We start from the raw sequence: 19404 nt of genomic DNA, 5'->3' as shown, positions 1-19404 counted from the left end.
CTGTGCCCTTCAAATTAAGTGTTAAAAGCAGGCGTAAATTTAATTTTATTCATATTTTAAATGATAACATAATAAAATTATAATTTCTAATGTAGCATTAGAAATAAGTTTATTCAGTTTTCTGTCTGCTTTTGGCTCATACCTTGTTGAAAGGTTCAGGCCTGAAATGTTGGTTATGAATCTCTCTTTGCTACACAAAGAATGCTACACGGCTTGCTGAGTTTCTCCAGCATTTTTGTGTAAACTACAATCACAACGTTTACAGATTTCCGTGTTTAACCTATCAATAATAGAAGCCAAAAGACCTGCTCTCACAATTCCTATAAATATTGAACCTGGCGCGCTAAGCTACACTGGGTCAGTAGTGGTGAAGGGCCGATTCGGAGTGAGAAGGCACAGATAAAAGCACGAAACAGATGAGATTGCAAGGAGGTTTCAGAGCCCGGCTGAGAAATCCCATCTCCGCAGAGATCAGTTCAGATAGTTTCGTCCACAATCAAACTTCCTCAATGCATCCTTTAATGTCAGGGCCCAAAGCTTTGGTCTCTTGAAGACTTTGGATGCAGAAGGACTTTGACAGATTACGAGAATAGGCAGAGAAATGGCAAATGAAATATGTTGTAAAGTGTACGGATATGCACTTTGGTAGAAAAAAAAATAAATGGTCAAACTATTTTTTAAATGGGGAGAAAATTGAAAATACCCAGATGCAAAGGGACCTGCGAGTCTTTGTGCAGGATAGCCTGAAAGTAATCTTGCATGTTGAGATGGTGGTGAAAAAGGCAAATGCAATGCTGGCATTTATTTCACAAGGAATAAATATAAGAGCAGGGATTTGATATTGAGGCTTTATAAGACTGTGGTGCAACCACTGTATATGTATTGTATGAACCTGTGACTTCTCCCTCCTGGAAATCCCTATAAAGGCTGTTACACCCAAACTTCTCCCTCAGTACCTGCCTTGGAACCAGGGCAGCAACACATGAGATGTGTGGATGTCTTAAGGTGATTAAATTTTAGCATTATTGATCAACCACATTAGACAGAGAGTTATGATTACTCGGCTTTTAATCACCTTAAGACATCCACACATCTCACGTGTTGACGGCAGGTACTGAGGGAGAAGTTTGGGTGTAACAGCCTTTATAGGGATTTCCAGGAGGGAGGAGTCACAGGTTCATGGAGCGGGCCAGCTCATACAGTACATACATACAGTGGTTTCACCACAAAGGCCTCATGGCGTATCATTTAAGAAAGGATGTGGTCAAATTGGAGAGGGTTCAAAGGAAGTTCAATAGAATATTTCCAGGAATGTAAGGGTTATCACATGAGGAGTGTTTGACACCTCTTGGCATGTACTAGTTGGAATTTAGGAGAATGGGATGGGGGAGTCTTGGACAAGAGGGCTCAACTTCAGGATTGAAGGATGTCCAATAGAACAGAATTGCGTCAAAATCTTTTCAGGCAGAAGGTGGTAAATCTGTGGCATTTGTTGTTCCAGGCAGTTGTGGAGTCATTGGGTATATTTAAGACCAAGATTGATAAGTTCTTGATTAGCCAGGCCTTCAAAGATTATGGGGAGAAGGACTTAGTTGGAAAATAGATCAGCTCATGATTAAATGGAGGGGCGGATTGAATGGACTGAATAGTTTATTTCTGCTCTTGTCCTATGGTCATCCTGCCAGCCACAATCCTCTCCTCTTCTCAGGGGCAAAAGTCCATCTGGAGGCTTGCACAGACTGGAGAGTCATCAGCTTCAGCTTAACCAGCGACAATTCTTTGACTAAGGACTGAGTGCAATAGGGCACATTTTGCCTTTGTCTCCAAATGGGCCGTCTGCTTTTAAGGAATAAATAGTCACCAGAACCTCTTTTCAATTGCTTCATGAGAGTTATGAATAAAATAACTATAAATATATAAAAGTATAGGGTGTGCACATTTTCAGCTCTCATTTACTGCGTTGCAACTGAATAAACCATTTAAGTAAATAACTTGCAAGTTTTTTTAAGTCACATTCCTATCATTATCAATGCCAACTGAGAGATCTAAAATTAAAAATGATTGGTCATTCTGAATTGCTTGATGGTTATATTTTAATCAATGTATGATATCGTTAAGAAAAAGATAGATCTGGACTTTGGAAGGCTATAGAGAGACTGGGTAGAGCAAGCTTCATTTCCTAATGGAGTGATGTGCTGTAGAAACACAACTTTTTGGTGGTTTTTAAACTGAACACAGAGAAGTGAGCTAGAAAGAAGAAAAGAGATAATTAAAGGAAATAGCTTTAAAGAAAATGATGGAACAAAGAGGTCTTCTGATGTAAATACAAACATCTTTGGGTGTGGGCTGATGAGGCAATTAAGGTAACGTTGACTTGTATTGACAGATATATAAAAATGAAGAGGGGATGCTAAACCTTTTCAAAGTGCAGCTAAGGCATCATTCAAAATGGATTCATGAATACACCTGAGCTTTAAGCCCTCCAAAAGGTAGTGGACACAGCCCAGGACATCACAGGTAAAACCCTCGCCACCATTGAGAAGATCTACAGGGAACACTACTGTTGGAGAGCAGCAGCAATCATCTGTTCTCGCTGCTGCTCTCAGGAAAGAGGTCTAGGTGCCACAAGATTTGCACCACAAGTTTCAGGAACAGCTGTTAGCCCTCCACCATCAGACTCCTCAACAATAAACTCAAACAGGGAGCCATTTAAGGACATACTTTTGTATTTTATTTGTTTCTTCTCTGTATCGCACAGTTTGTTTACATGTGTATAGTGCTTTTTTTTACACTACCAAAAAGTGCCTTACCTGCAGAAAAAAAGAACCTTAGGGTTGTATGTAATGTCATGTATGTACTCTGACAATAAATCTGAATTGGAACAACTGTTTCTGGGTACTGTGAAGGTGATTAAGATTTTGGAGAGGTAGAAGAGATTTATAAAAAAAATAGTTCCAGCGCTAAGGACATCATTTAATGTTTTCCTTACCTCAGTGGACTGTTAATGATAGGATAGAGCAGGGTGGAGTGGAGGTAGCAGAATGAACATGGGTATAGTGGTGAGAAAGCAGTAGAACAGATCTTTGCAGAAGGATGAGACAGTTTAGAACATGTGAGCAGGAGAAGAGGGAAGTGACCACCAAACTAAGGAGGAGAGAGAAGTAACTTAAAGCCATCTTGCTCACCAACCAGAGCTCATTGCAGTGCGGATGACGGTTTTTCTGGGGAGTAAAACAGGAGAGAATTCTTAAACATTATGAGAGGCTTGGCTACATGAGATTACAGAGATTGAGGGTAGAACAGAGGGAGAACAAAAGACAATTCCAGTCTTGCTCTCAAAACCTCAATGGTTTGTCCTGTGAGCAGCATTCTTTTCCTCTTGATTTGGTCTTTTGATGCCAGGTTCTGGTTGCACCAGCTATGGGAGTCTGTTTTACATCAAATTCTTAAAAACAACCATCCCAGAACAAAACAGTGGCATGATCTAACAACTAAAGCTTGTAGACATATGGCATGTGACCAGGAAAATGACCAAATGGGTTTCAGTTCGTCAGGGATGCGTGCGTGCTAGTGATGACAAGACAGATTGAGCGATTGATTTATTTTACAGCAGTTTTGATGGATAATGAAATCTAGTTTACGTGGAAGGGTATTAGTATGTTTGCTGGGTAAATTATTTATGGCAGATTATGTAAAGATATCTGCAGTTTATTCTCAGCATCAGTTACATGTGCTGCAAGCCAGAAGCCATTAACCCTTCATATTCTTGTCTGTTGGCTTTGCAGACTTTTCTAAGTTTGTAAATAACGCGTCAGATAAAAAGCTTTGAACTAAAGATGAGAAATGAATGTTTTAATTGCAGATATTTCATTGTTACATTTTAATCAATGGTATTTTAACTGTTATATGAAATTTAAATGTATGTGTTTGCATGATTGATACCTGCTAGGATTAGAACTACAAAACAATATAGCTCAGAAACAGGCCCTTCGGCCCTTCTAGTCTCCCTAGTAAAACACAAAAGTCTGCAGACATCGTGGTTGAAGTAAAAATACAATGGTGGAGAAACTCAACAGGTCAAACAGAGTATTTTTATATAGCAAAGATAAAGATACACAAACCAACTTTTCAGGCTTGAGCCCTTCATCAAGGTATGGAAAGATGTCGGCAGATGTCCGACCATTTAGGTAAGGGGCGGAGGAGTGTGGGGGTGGGGGGGGGGGGGGAGGCATAGTCTCAAAGGTAGGAGATAGTAGGTGGAGAAGGCACAGAAGTAAGCAAGGGGAGGAGGGATGGCTGGGTGAATATAGAGGGAAGGAAGTGGAAAGCTGAGGGAAAGAAGGTAGGGGGAAGGGAAGGGAGGGAGAATGGATTAGCAGAAACCAGAGAAGTCAATGTTAATGCCATCCAGCTGGAAAGGGCCCAGACAGAAAATCAGATGTTGTTCCTCCAATTTACGGTTGGCCTTGGTGGGATAGTATGAGGCCGTGGACAGGCATGTGAGTATGGGAGTGGGACACAGATCTAACAGGGTGGCCACTGGGAGATTCCTGTCAAAGATGCGGACAGACAGCGAAGGTGCTCAGAGAAGCAATCTCCCAGTCTGTGCTCAGTGTCTCTGATTGACCCCGCATTCACCACTTCAGTTGGTAGCTCGATCCACATTCCTGCCACTCTTTGTGCGAAGCAGTTCCCCCTAATGTTCCCTCTAAACCTTTCCCCTTTCATCCTTAACCCATGTCCTCTGCTTTATATCTCACCTACCCTCAGTGGAAAAAGCCTATCTACATTTACTCTGTCTAGACCCCTCATAATTTTAAATACCTCTATCAAATCTATCCTCATTCTTCTACACTCCAGGTAATAAAGTCCTAACCTGTTTAACCTTTCCCTGTAACTTAGTTCCTGAAGTCTGGGCAACATCCTGGTAAATCTTCTCTGCACTCTTTCAATCTTATTGATATATTGCCTGTAGTTAGGTGATTAAACCTACACACAGTACTTCAAATTTGGCTTCACCAATATCTTGTGCAATTTTACCGTAACTTCTCAACTCCTATACGCAATACTTTGATTTATGAAGCTCGGCACTTTCAGGGAATTATAGATCTGTATTCCCAAATCCCTCTGTTCTACCGCACTCCTCAGTGCCCAAACATTTACTGTGTATGTCCTTTCTTGGTTTGTCCTTCCAAAATGCAACACCTCACACTTGTCTGCATCAAATTCCATCTGCCATCTTCTTGTCCATTTCATCTAGTCCAGATCCCTCTGTGAGCTTTGAAAGCCTTCCTCTCCACTCACCTCCAATCTTTGTGTAATTGCAAATTTGCTGATCCAATTTACTGCATTATCATTGAGGTACAGATGATCAACAATAATCCTCTGGGTTAAAGCCTTACGCTTGAAGGATTTCCTCAAGGTATGTGCAATTAATTTTTTTAACCCTATCCTGTCAATGGTGGTTGAAAGTGAATGATGTTTTGTTGAAGCATGTGACTGCTCTATGAGTTTTGAAATCTTGCACAAGGCTTGGCAAGATTACATGCCAGAAATAATAGTTTGACTGATTTTGGCTGGAACATTTAAAGGACTGAGACAAGTTACTAATTCATCATCTTAAAATAGAGCCTTCAAGTTGAAACTCATTTATGAAGTCAATTTCAAAATCAATGGAGCTTTTAAAAATCTTGCCTTAATCTGGTTCCAATAGGAACTGGCTTTTATTTCATCCAATTTAAATGAGAATGAATGGCGCTGTTTAGTTTTAATTCAATCATGCGTTTATGCAGAATTTTATTTTGGTTACTGCAAGTCTGCAAACTAGTTTTGAAGATTAGGTTGTGTTGGAGAAGAAGAAATCATAAATTTTGATTGATTAAGATGTTAATTGTGGTTTTAAATGTTCCATTTGATTTTGGTCCCTCAAGATAGATTTTTATACAAGTTTCTACAACTCAAAAGGCAGTGAATATAGAACAGTACATCACAGGAACAGATCCTTTGACTTACACATCTGCACTTAATATGATGCCCAAATTAAACTAAAAACCTGCTGCTTCCACATATTTCCCTCTATTTCCAGTTTGTTCATGTGTCTCTCTAGAAGCCTCTAAAACATTACAATTGCATCTGCTTCCACCGCTACCCCTGGTGACCCATTCCAGGCACCCTCCACTCTGTTTAAAAAAAAACTTGCCCCACTCATCTCCTTTAATCTCCGTCGCATCTTCCACCACCCCACCTAAACATGTCCACCAGTTTGTGATATTTCTATCCTGGTAAAAAACTTTCTAACTGTACATTCTTATCATTACCTCCTTTAAACATGCATTGAGTCACCCCCTCAGCTGCAGAGACTCCAGAAAAAAAATCCAAGTTTGTCTAAGCTCTCCCCATAGTTTGTACCCATTAAAATTTTAAAAATTAGACATATAGCACACAATGCAGTGCCGTCCAAATTCCCCAATTACCCTACCACCCTCATACATTTTGAACGTTGGGTGGAAACTGGAGCACTCAGAGGAAACCCACCCAGACACAATACAAGCTCTTTACAGACAGTTCCAGATTTGAACATGGGTCTCTGGTGCTGTAACAGCGTTGCACTGATACGCTAACAGTGGCACCCTTAATCCAGACAACATCCTGGTAAATCTTTTCTGAATCCAAAGCATCTACAGCCTTCCTGTAATGGGTGACTGGAACTGTGCACAATACTCCATGTATAGTCTAAAAAAAGTTTTATATAGCTGCATCTTTATACATATATTCAATGGTCTGCCTATTGGAGCCAAACATACCACATACCTTCTTTACCATCCAATCTACTTGTGTTGCCACTATCATGGAATTATGGTTGTGAGCCCCCAGAGGCCTCTGTAAATCAATCCTTCTATGCGTCCTTTTATTAACTGTGTACAGAATGTTCCCCATACATTTTACATCCAAAAATGGAACACCTCACACTTATCTGGATTAAGTTCAATTTGCCTTTTCTCTGCCCATATCTGTGACTGATCTAATAGCCTGTTGTATTCTTTGATAGATCTCTACAGTGTCCACAGCTCCAGCAATCACAGTGTGATTTGCAAACTTACTAACCCACATATTTTTTCATCATTTACACATTGCATCACAAATGACAGGGTCCCAACACCGAACCCTGTGGAACACCACTGGTCACTGGCCTACATAAAACCATGAAGCTTAAGAGCTATTCCGCCCATCAAGTCTGCCCTGCAATTTAATCATGAGCTGATCCATTTTCCCCATCAGTCCCACTGCCCGTCTTCTCCCCATAACCTTTGCTACCCTGGCTAATCAAGAACCTATCAATCTCTGCCTTAAATATGCTGTCAAACACTCTTCGATTGATAACCCTTTCATTTCCTGAATCATCCTAGTGAACCTCCTTTGAACCCTCTCGAACTTCAGGACATCTTTTATTAAATGAAGAGACCAAAACTGCTCACAATACTCTAAATGAGGTCTCAACAAGGCCTTATAAACCATCAACATCACATCGCTGCTCTTGTATTCGATTCCTCTTGAAATGAGTGCCAACATTACATTTACTTTCTTCACCATGTCTCAATTTTACATTCAGGCTATCATACACCCATCCACCAGTATCTTGTCTTTCATGGGCCAGTTATTTCAGAATGCAAACCACTGTGGATCCCATGCATCTGTGCTTTCTGGATCACCCTACCCGAGACAGCGGCTGTACACAGTCAATGAAGGCGAGTTGGCATGCATGGAGGCCTGATCTGTGTTTACAAGTCTCTGAGATCTTCAGCAAAGCAGTTCCTGTTCAAAGCCGTGATGCATCTGGACCGGACGCTTATTAGGGCGCATCTGTAAAAATTAGTAAGAGACTTCAGGGACATGTTGAATTTCCCCACATTTTTGAGAAAGTTGAGTTTTTGATGCACTTCCTTGGTTGTAGCATCAATGTGATTGGACCATGACAGACAGTTGCTGATATTTTCTTCTAAGAACTTGAAAATCTCCATCACCACCACTTCAGCACCATTAATATATACAAGGATGTATGCTTCTCTCTGTTTCCTAAGGTCAATGGCCAGCATCTTTGTTTTGCTGACATTGAGGAAGAGATTATCATATCACCATGCCATCAGCCTCCCTATCTCCATCTTGTCATTGTTCTCTGCAAATTTGTAAATGGAGTGGAAGCAGTTTTTGGTCCTACAGTCATGAGCATGGAGAAAATACAGGGACCAGGTTTTGCAGTCCTGTGGGGAACTAGTGTTAAGTATTAGCATTATACCTTCAATTATGAGAGTAAATTGGTCAAAACATGTCAGTCAGGGAATAGAATGTATAAGTAGTTCCAGAATTAATTCTGGTATGCAGGAACACTATGATCTCTCAACAATAATGCTGCATCTTCTAATCTATGACTTACTTCAAGACCAGGACAAACAGTGTTTGTGGACATGCATTGATAAGAAGAGATCATTTTTAATGTTGGGGAAAATTTGAAAGTAAATTTTCCTACTCTAGCTTCCTTAAATGAATATTTTATGCAAATTAAACAAGGATTAGATTTTGAATAGAGATGCTATTATAGTTTCTGGCAGAAAAGTGGAAAAGAGCAACAAACAGAAAAACAATACAGTGAGATAATATACTATTGAGGAATGGTAGATGGTAGATATACCTACATTAAAACAGTTCAAAAAACAAAATTACTATACCATACTTGCACTGAAGTAACTTGACTTGCATGAAAATATAAACCTTAAATAATTTTAATTTATTTTCAGTCAAATTCTTATAGAACATTTTTATCATTGTTGCATCTGCAGGTTCCTGGTCCTCCACGGAGATTCCTGCAAGAGAAGCAAAAATATTATAGATAATTACCCCCCCCCCCCCCAACCAAAGTTAACAGACAAAGCCTCTGACTGGGGAGATTCTAACTAAGCAGGGATAAGGAGAGGCAACTCAATGGTGAGCGGCATCAACCTGCTCTTCATTCAGGGTGATGCCATTTTATTCGGATATTAAACACAACTTTATTCAAACAGCTGCTATGAGCAAAGCACGGCCGAGGCACACCAGTTCACCTATCAAAGTAACTGGTCTACAGTGGATGCCATCTCTAAACAAAGTCCCGGAACACACGGACAGCAAAGATGCATACATCGGGATGCTTTTTATTAACACCATCATCCACTCAAAACTGATCAGCAAATTCCAAGACCTTGGAGTTAACACCCCACTGTGTAATTGGTTCATATACAATCAGTGAAGATTGGTAAGATCTTCTCCTCCACAATCTCCATCAGTACCAAAGCACCACAGGGCTGTGTTCTTAGCCCTCTGCTCTAGTAACTTTACATCTACAACTGTGTCGCTCAGTACCACAATAACACCATCTAAAAATTTGCCAACGATACCACGGTAGTGGTTGTATAAAGGAAGGGGATGAGTTAGCCTACAGGATGGAGATTGAAAACTTGGCTGAATGGTTCACCAACAACAATCTTGCACTCAATGTCATCAAAACTAAGGAGCTGATTGTTGATTTCTGGAAAGCCAGAGGTGTACAATCCAATGACCACTGGGGGATCAGAGGTGGAGAGGGTGAGCAAATTTAAGTTCTTGGGATTCACTATCTTGGAGGACCTTTTCTGGACTCAATACTTCATTTGCATCATAAAGAAACCACGTCAGCGCATCTACTTCCTCAGGAGTTTGCGGTGGTTTGATATGACACCAGAAACCCTAACAAATTTCTAGAGGTGTGGTGGAAAGTGTGCTGATCAGCTGCATCATGGTCTGGTATAGGAAAACCAATACCCCTCCAAAATGTAGTGGACACAACCCAGGATATCATAGGCAAAACCCTCCCCACTACTGAGTACATCATCAGGGAACGCTGCTGTCAGAAAGCAGCATCAATCACCAAAGATGCTCATCACCCAGCATATGTCCTGTTCTCGCTGCTGCCATCAGGAAAGAGGTATAGATGCCACAAGACTCACACCACCAGGTTCAGGGACAGCTGCTCCCCCTCCACCATCAGACTCCTCAACAACAAACTCAATCAGGGACTCATTTAAGGACTCTTAACGTGCATTTTATTGATTTTCTTTTGTGCTCTCTGATTTGTACGATCAGTTTGTTTACATTTGTTATCTGTTTACAGTTCTTTGTTTACATGTTAACTCTGTGTACCGTTTATTTTTGCACATCCAATTAGTGGTAATTCTGCAGCACCCTCAAGAAAAAGCAATCTCAGGGATGTAAATCTGAAATCCACTGGCTGAATATATGCTTCCATCTTCACCAAAGTTTTATGTGCTACATCAAAGAACATCATTTACTTTTAACAATTTTGAACGTACATATTTTTACCTTTTATTTTATTCTTATTTATTTTAAATTTGAAATTGTATTTTTCTTTATTTTTTTTGTGAGTTGCTTCAATTCTGAATACTGGGGATTTACTCTACAGTAATATACAGGTATCTCTGGATAGAGATTAATTTGAAATTAATATTGCTGTTTATCTTGATAATAATGCATCAAAGGTAGATAAAAGGAAATAGTCAAAGAACAACCCAAATATAAAAGCCGTTATTATTACAGAATTAATCAATAGTGATAGCCTTGGTGCGTAAACCAATATAATCTGTTGCAGCATTGATACAATATACTAAACGTATATCATCTAATACATGTATAATCAAGATAATTAATTGTATACAAAGAAGCATGAACTAGACTTATTACCAGAGGTGATACAAGTGCTGTGATCCTTTTAAGCACGGCTCTCAGGGAGACTGTGGTAGATTTAAAAACAACTACCTAAGAATAAAAGAATGGACAGTTTTCAACTTGAATCAATATTTGGATTTTACTACTTACAGGGATGGTCAAAGGTTCATGGATTTCTCTGAGGATGCCCAGAACTTGATTGGTTAGGATTGGGCTAAGGGTTCACTCCTCCGTAATGGTATTGTCTTTGCTAATCAACATAATTGATGCAGAGATCTGAGAGAGAAATGGTCTGAAATCATGTGGGTACCAGAAATGGAGCACCCGTGACTGATCTTATAATTCTTACAAAAATGTCATTTTATATACAGGGTATTAATTGATCTTCCATATGCGACAGTTTTAACTGTTTAGTGGACTTCAATAAAATATTTGGAACAAATCCATGTTTAGAATAGGGAAAGCTGTCTGGTAACAATGTTTTGGAAACAAATGTAAGACGGACTTGTTCTTTACTCGGGTAGACAGGATTATGGTTAAATTAATTGACTATCGTTACAAGTCAAGAGCACAGCAATGAAAGCAAGTTCAAAAACATATACTCCACGAATATTCAGTAAGAAATCGAAGGAGCACTCTCTCATTATTTAACATCACTTTATTAAGGAGATGGGATTTCATAAACAAGTAACATAACAAAAAGAATCATGAATTTATAGAGGCTTGAAGTGACTTGAGTTTTTAAAAAAAAGAAAATGAACAGCATATTGGTCACAATTTGTATGTTACTCCGTTAACTAGCACTAACACAATTCTTTCATTTTTCTAGCTATGCCTTAAGACACAATAACATCAGTATAAATTTTAATGAAGTAAAATCTTCTGTGTATTCTTGTATTGTTGCATACAAATAAACATACATTAGTAATAAGATACAAAATTGTGGTTAAAAAGCAATGCAGTCTACGCAAAGCAAACAACGAGGACACAGAGCTCACTCAAATTAAGTTTTAGTCTCGTGGTGCTAATACAGATACTGAATGATTTTAGCCGATTTGACAAGTCCATCAAAAATATCCTTAAACTCCAAATCCCCCTCAACTGTTTTCTCTTTTTGAAGCTCTGTTTCCTTTGTATTTTAAGGTGTTACGACAGCATGATTAAGTGCATTTTGTACAGTTGTTTTTTGATCTTCGAGGTTTAAATGCAAAAAAGGTTTTCCGCGTTTTATAAAATTTCATTCAAAAACAGAGTTATACATACACAGTATTATATTACATTCAACAGTACTATACTATAAACTAATTTGTAGTTAAGATAAAACCCAGAAATCCTTTCATAGTTAGAATTAATCACGTGGTACAGATCAATAATTGAGAAACCACACAGTTAGGTGATTCAAGAACACATTCTCAATACAAAATTTACACGTGTTCAGCAGTAATTGGGAAAGCACATTCAGACAAACTCAAGGGCCATGCCTTAGGAATTCATTTCAATGATAATCAAATCTGATGTTTTACAAATTTCTAAATTTAAGGATTTAAAAAAAAGGTGCTGGCGGACAACGGCGACTTTTTGCAGGCTGCAGAAACTCCTACTGAACTTTGAACATTTGCAGCAATATTTGCAATTTTTAACTTTATAGATCACATTTCCCCTAGGAATGTTTGATGGCTCCATACCAAGTATAATGTAGAACAATATCATACTTGTAGCTCTTTTACCTGCCTGTCAATTTGAACATGATCACCAAGATTTATTTTATTAGTAAATACAATTCACAAAAGGCACTCACCTTGTGGAAAAAGAAACTACAGCATCATCCAAAACAAATGCTCTAATATTAAGATTTAAACTACACAGAGAGACAGTGCTGTTCCTCCCCTTCTGTTTCCAGTGACATACTTATCTCTTTTATTGTATGTCACAGCTGGAAAAGGAGAGCAATAACGTTTTTAGGAAGGAAGTGGACGCTATCATGGAATGCAATCAAGTGGTTCTGGTGAAGCAGTATGTTGGGACATGCGTGTGACAAACACAGATGAGCAATTTGGTGATGTACTGTATGTCCTGTAGGAGTGTTGCTCACTTAGAAATACTGTCCTCAAAGAACCTACTAAATTTGTCCATCTTTCTATACAGATACCCACAGCAATGCATTTTAATTTTACAGAAAGCTAACATTTCTCTCAGATGAACCAGCTGATTCTTATTCCTCACCCAGGTGCAACTACCAATAACATTCACCTAAGTTTTGATATATTTGGCTTTAATTTACCCAAAATTCAGCTTTGCAACCTCTCTCTGGATAAAGGTCTAGAGACAATGAGAGACCGTTAAAAGAAGTGGTGTGTGTGTGTGTGTGTGTGTGTGTGTGTGTGTGTGTGTGTGTGTGTGTGTGTGTGTGTGTGGTGTGTGTGTGTGTGTGTGTGTGTGTGTGTGTGTGTGTGTGTGTGTGTGTGTGTGTGTGTGTGGAGAGAGAGAGCTCAGTAGATTGCTGGGATAAAAATAATCCTTTATGAGAGTTAAAAACATTTACCATTAGTCTTAAACTACATTATTATTTCACAATTTTTGGCAGAATCCATACTACAAGACATCAAAAAGTACAGGTCATCACTACTAGCTTTCTCATATACCTTCTCAGAGCTTAGTCAGCAATTTGTCATTAAAAGTAGGTAATCCATCATTACAGAATCAAGAATTACATGGCCTGAGGAGATTATGAAAACTAATAAAATGAAACAATGGAATACCCTAAAAATATAGTTACTCTTTGATCCATACACTCATTCACACCCTGAATATAATAGTCGCTTTGCGAAAAGTATCCATTTGTACATCCATTATTGATATACAAAACTAGCACATATCAACATAAATGAAAGATAAATTTTTTTCTCAAAGTTCTCAAGACATTTAAACCCTTTTCTTGTTTTTTTTTAAAAAATCATTTGAAACATATTTAGGATTTTTTTTATTTTCAAGATGAACAAGGAATGAGAATACTCAATTTCATGTTGAACATTAAATTTGTCAATAGATGTGTAAACTCTGTTCGAAAATACTATCCTCCAAAAAAAACCCAAATGCAATCAAGGATTCAATTCTTGCTTTCTCATGACATACAATCCAGTTTAAGAAATTAGATTTTATAAAAAGGAAATATTGTTTAATTGCTAAGTTTGCCTCACTTCAGTACTGCAGAAGTTGTAAACCCTGAGCAAAGGCGGTTTTGTGGAAAAATACATGTGTCTTTGTAAATACATATTATTTTATTTTTTTCTGAGCAGAAATCAATTTTCAGAACCTGCTGACTTTGCTCCAACGAAGAAGGCAATCCTGGACTTTCCATACGCTTAGCAATAGCCATCCTGAATATCACCCAATCAACTCCATGTTGTTCTTTGGCACTGCTTCAGTTGTGATTTCATTACTTGGAGCAGTTCAATTATTGAAGACAAATGCACATTACATTGGCACCACATCCTTAATTCAATCTTTTTTTTAAAACTCTACCTCCATGAATAAAAAGTGCTTTAGTTGAAATCTGTGGATGCGATTTCAATATCTTTTGCACTAAAGTCTCATAGGCCACAGTTAAGCAGGATAATATCTTTAACAAACAAAAGATTTTATATAACGCTTGGCTTTTTAAAAGACAACAGTAGATATTAGTGGAACCTATTTATTTGGCAGCAGTGCGCATTTCTATCTAGTGATAAATCTAATCAGAAAATGTACTTTAAAGTGCATTTGCAATGTACCCATTTGGACTGGGATGTATATGACCCCAAACTTAACAAATACATTCATATTCTAGCTTCACACATTGTATAAAACTACAATATCTTTCTAAATTCACCCCTTTAATTGGCTGGTTCCAACATGGACAATGTACAAATTCTTAACATTGTTGTAGTGTTGTAAGGTTTACTTGTAGGTGTTGATGACAATTATTTTACATAAAACAATTTTTGTAAAATTAGTCAATTGTAATAATAACATGTACAATTCAATTATTGAATTATACATGAGAATTCGATTAAAAAATCCAAAATTAACAGTTAATACAATCATCTTCTAAAATGCCTTTACCTAGAAATTCGATTACCTGTCATTTTGTTTCAGTGTTAAACAGCTGAAGATATTTTCCTTCACCATCATTTCATGCTACTCCAGAAATTTGACTGAGAACTTCCAGGGGTCAGTTATCATTGCATCCCTGATGTGATTTCTTCATCTGGGATACCATGGTGACTCCATTCCCTGGGCAGTGTTCAGTTTGGAGCAAGACAGGGAAGTTGGACCACATTGACTTGGACACTGCTGTTGGGTATTTCTTGAACAACCTGTCAGGTAAGCAAATTACTTGACTCATTCTGTTATTCCACCCTATGACAATGTAACTGCTCCACCCACACTCCTGGACCTTTCACCCACAATTAGCCAGATCCTGGCTTCATCCCACCTCCTGAGTCAGTCTCTCCCTGACCTTTCGATCACCTAAGGCTCAGGCCAGATCTGCCATCTCTCCAAACTCAAGATCATCAGCCATGTTGTCAATTGATTTTCATGCTACCCTCAACAAAATGCTGGTTCAATTTTTCATCCTCTTATCCCACAACCTCCATCATATTGTTGTTCCCATTCGCTGTCTCCCTCTAAATCATCAAAACATTTACTGATCTATTTCTTCCCCTCCCTCCAATGCAAACTACTATTTAGGTCCTCTCCTCCAGCTAACACATGGCCCTAAATTAGGCGTTAGCTGCTAGCCATTCTGAACCCAGTCCCCAAAACAATTATTCCCACCTTGCTGTGCACCCATTTAACAAACCATTATGAAACTCTCAATTGTTTGGCGGTTTTTAAAATGTATTCCAATGAGAGTGCACGTGCAGCAAGTGTTTGTAAATCTAAAGTTTTATCTCATGCAATTTAACTGCAACAAATGTATGGTTTTATAAAAATGTATTACAATCTAGCATTTTCTCATATAGTTCCTGTAATTTCTTTCATATTTAAGCTGTGACATACATGTGTATGCATTGGACAACTTACTGTACTTAATTTTACTTCTGTTTGTGCAATTCTACATCTTTTAACTCAATGTGTGTCTTCCTGAGCTGCTTAGTGGATCAATGGTAATGACATAAATGATATTTAGCGGTTTGCAGTCGGTTAGCATAGGAGCTGCTGAGGTGACCAGTGTAAGGTAAAACATCATGAGATGGGAATGTGTAGGGAGTTACCCTGTACAGGGCAGTAACAAGAAGGGGAGGTGTCCTTGTACTCCTGTTAGGTAAAACATCATGAGATGGGACCGGAGAAGGAGTCACCCAGTACTAAGGAGTAACAGAATGCATCCTTGTACTTACAAGATAAGAGAGACATTGATGGATTGAGAGGCAGGAAGCTAGCAGGGAAAGGATAGCAACAGTTTAAGAGAGACATTGATGGATTGAGAGGCAGGAAGCTAGCAGGGAAAGGATAGCAACAGTTTTAGTCATTGGACAAGTAATGATATGATGATGTTCTAAGCATGTATCCAAGGGTATAAAGAATCACCATTTTGCTGATAACGGCAGAATGCATTCTCCGGCTAACATCGTTAGTCGCAAGTGTTACAATCCGGTAATAAAGAACAAAGAACCCTGATTTCGACTCAGCCTGGTGTTTGTCTCACTCATTCATGAACAAAGCAGACCTAACAATTTTTACAATCTAGCATTTTCTCATATAGTTCCTGTAATTTCTTTCATATTTAAGCTGTGACATACATGTGTATGCATTGGACAACTTACTGTACTTAATTTTACTTCTGTTTGTGCAATTCTACATCTTTTAACTCAATGTGTGTCTTCCTGAGCTGCTTAGTGGATCAATGGTAATGACATAAATGATATTTAGCGGTTTGCAGTCGGTTAGCATAGGAGCTGCTGAGGTGACCAGCAGGAAGTGTGGAGCCATGTAATGGCCTACATTTTCCTCCTTTAGCACAAACCAGAAGATGCACCTGGAAAGTGGTCCATTTTGCTGAATCAAGTGATTTAACAATCCCATTAGAATGCACTTGAACTTACAATGGGCACAAATGTACACATAGATCAGCATAAGCCTTTGGAATCCAAGGAAAAAGCAAACCAACATGAGTAAATCTTCGAGCCTTAAAATTTAATAGTATGCTTACTTAGCTATCCACCAATGTGAAGGAAATAGCAATTGCAGAGGTTTTTTTTTCAATTTTGAAATATAGAGCAGTTCTCGGTGATTATATTTTAAAAAAATCCTCAAATTGTATTCAGAAGGTTAAAAAAAAATGACTATTTACGATTTTCATTGTCACCAGATTCCTCTCCAACAACCAACCACCACAACATGAAAATGGTATTTTTAGGAAGCCTATTTGACAGATGAAGGTGTGGCACGTTGTGGAGTTGGGAATTTGGTCAAACAAAGGATTTTATGGATAAATGCAAATAATCCTTATTCCTCAGCACAGGTAACAGGAAATTAATTTTCACCTAAAGTCCTGCTTCATTTAAAGCCACATAATTACTTGTGCGTCCAGATACAAATGCAGAGTAAATTTCAGTGCGTAACATTTGAATTAATGTCCCAGTTTGTTTGTCTGTATCACAAGTTTCTCATATCTTTGTTTTATAATCTAAAAATAATCCAACAATGAGACGGCAACATTAACAAAACTCCAGACATATGTAGATGAAGCAAGACAAACCAGTGAATTAAAAACACAAACATAAATTGGAAAGAATTGCCTGGTCATCAAAAGCCTCTTTGCCTGAGCTCAATCCTTCAATGTAGCTCAGTGGCTGAACACCTCTGATCTATATAGATATTTTAATATTATATATTTGAATTAATTTTAGCTACATAATATTAACATATGCCTCCACTGTACATGATGCCAAATGTCAAGAATCCTCACAATAACTGAAACAGAGGACGTGGGCATCAATGACAAACCCATACCTAATTATGAAAGTGACGAGGAGTTGCCTTCTCATGATGCTACAAATTAGTGTGATGCAGGTCCTCCTACAACGCTTGTAAGTTGAGAGTTACTCCTTATCAAAACTTAATCCAAAGAAACTACACTCCTGGTTTTTTTTCCTGATTTGCAGCTTTTGCAGTTGCCTGCATTCCTGTGCTTTGACTACAGTAGATATTCCTGCTTCAGGCACATTTAGATATTCATGGTACTTTTGACAGCATGCACTGGGATGAAGGTGGTGGGAAGAAAATTCACATAGATGGCATGTATTCTTGAAGAGCCGTGGGCAAGATTACCCCTCGCTTTTGTTTCGCCTTTGACATTGAGTTGTTATCTCTCCTGTTTTACTATGCACCCAGGTCAATGTATTTTTAATCATTAACCTAACATACAAATAAGCCTGTCCAAATGCCAAGCAGCCACTAAATGCTGGACTCTTGAAGTGGCATACCCTGAAAATGGGTAGTAAATTATTAGAAAATATTAAATCGATGAACCGAGACATTTTGCAGTTTTTTCAATGCACCAAAGAAAGAAATGAGGATCCACATTTAAGGTGTAATTTTACAAGTTCATGTTGACATCAAGGAAGCTGTTCACAATTATTTGAAAATCATGCACCTGGCTATAAAAGTGCCCCCACCACCTTCGACCCCACATTTTATTATACATATGTATACTATATCATTTATAATAATTATTTTGTAAATATATACACAGCCTTGATTCTATAGTTATATATAAAACATTAGTTTATATTGATAAATACTTATAATATAAACTAATAGATCTGGATTGCAGTTTAATTATTAAATAATAAAAAGAATTTGACCAATATAAATAAATAACTATTTGATCAATGTGTAATCCAAAACCACCTATAAACCAACATATTTAATGCAGTTAGAAAGCGTAACAAATTTTTATTTAACATCTATTACCCCATAGTCTACTATATAAAAAAATCATGAACTATTAAGTAATAGAGTAACAAAGCAGTATTACAAGCCACAGAATCCTTGTGCTAAATGATTGTATCCTCCCTGTGTTCATCTTTAACCCAGATGCAAGGAGTGGCTTTATCCACCCAGACATTGATTCATTATCTGGAACCAAATGCAGGTACATCAAACTTAAGAGCTATTGGTAGGTAGTGCTTTCTTATGTTAATTTATCATTCTTCATTTATGGTGCTAGGGGGAATGAATGTTTCTCCAGAGTGGAAAAGCTGTACCTTTACATTCATTGACATTCATTTTGCAACTCCTTGCATCTTGTTTGTGGTTCCTTTTTTGCTGCTTGATAATATATTCCTCCTTTTCACTTTGCTATTGCTCTTCAAACCTGGAGAACACTGGATGGTTATTTGATCGGCATTCTTTGTTCCCGCCATCTCTTTGTCCTTCCTTGAAAGCTCTGGAGCATTCTCCTTGCGTTTTCTTCCTCTCTTCTTCCCAATCGTGCTTTGCTTCCTCTCAGAATTTGTAACCTTCAGTTCTTTTCTGCTTCTTTGTGGTGTTTCTGCTGAGGCCCTAAACCAGTTCTGTCAAAGGATATTTTAACCTTTAAGAGTTGATTGTGCTTTGAAGTTTGGGAAAACTGCATAGCATAATTCTCACTCCAACTATTTT

At 38.1% G+C, this 19404-nt stretch overlaps 2 protein-coding genes across 12 annotated transcripts in view; both read right to left on the bottom strand.

Annotated features, from left to right (window-relative positions):
• LOC138735666 (uridine-cytidine kinase-like 1) overlaps positions 1-7791 on the bottom strand; it is a 110156-nt gene extending 102365 nt beyond the window's left edge. For all 3 annotated transcript variants that reach the window (XM_069883844.1, XM_069883846.1, XM_069883845.1), the window contains exon 1: positions 7715-7791. In XM_069883844.1, the coding sequence (XP_069739945.1) occupies positions 7715-7761 (47 nt within the window). In that variant the 5' untranslated portion in view covers positions 7762-7791. The remainder of the gene's footprint in view (positions 1-7714) is intronic.
• The window catches only part of znf512b (zinc finger protein 512B), a 74795-nt gene continuing 63170 nt past the window's right edge, over positions 7780-19404 (bottom strand). For 2 of the 9 annotated variants that reach the window (XM_069883833.1, XM_069883831.1), the window contains exon 16: positions 11393-19316. In XM_069883833.1, coding sequence (XP_069739934.1) covers positions 19026-19316 — 291 coding nt within the window. In that variant the 3' untranslated portion in view covers positions 11393-19025. Of the gene's footprint in view, positions 7861-8773; positions 8859-10440; positions 10843-11392; positions 19398-19404 lie in introns of those variants that run through there. The other 7 variants (XM_069883835.1, XM_069883836.1, XM_069883838.1 and 4 more) reach the window with 7 other exon arrangements.

The sequence above is a fragment of the Narcine bancroftii genome, chromosome 6, assembly GCF_036971445.1.
Source record: "Narcine bancroftii isolate sNarBan1 chromosome 6, sNarBan1.hap1, whole genome shotgun sequence".
Classification (NCBI taxonomy): Eukaryota; Metazoa; Chordata; class Chondrichthyes; order Torpediniformes; family Narcinidae; genus Narcine; species Narcine bancroftii.
Note: the sequence above shows the minus strand (reverse complement) of the source record. Positions and strands in the feature narration are given on the sequence as shown.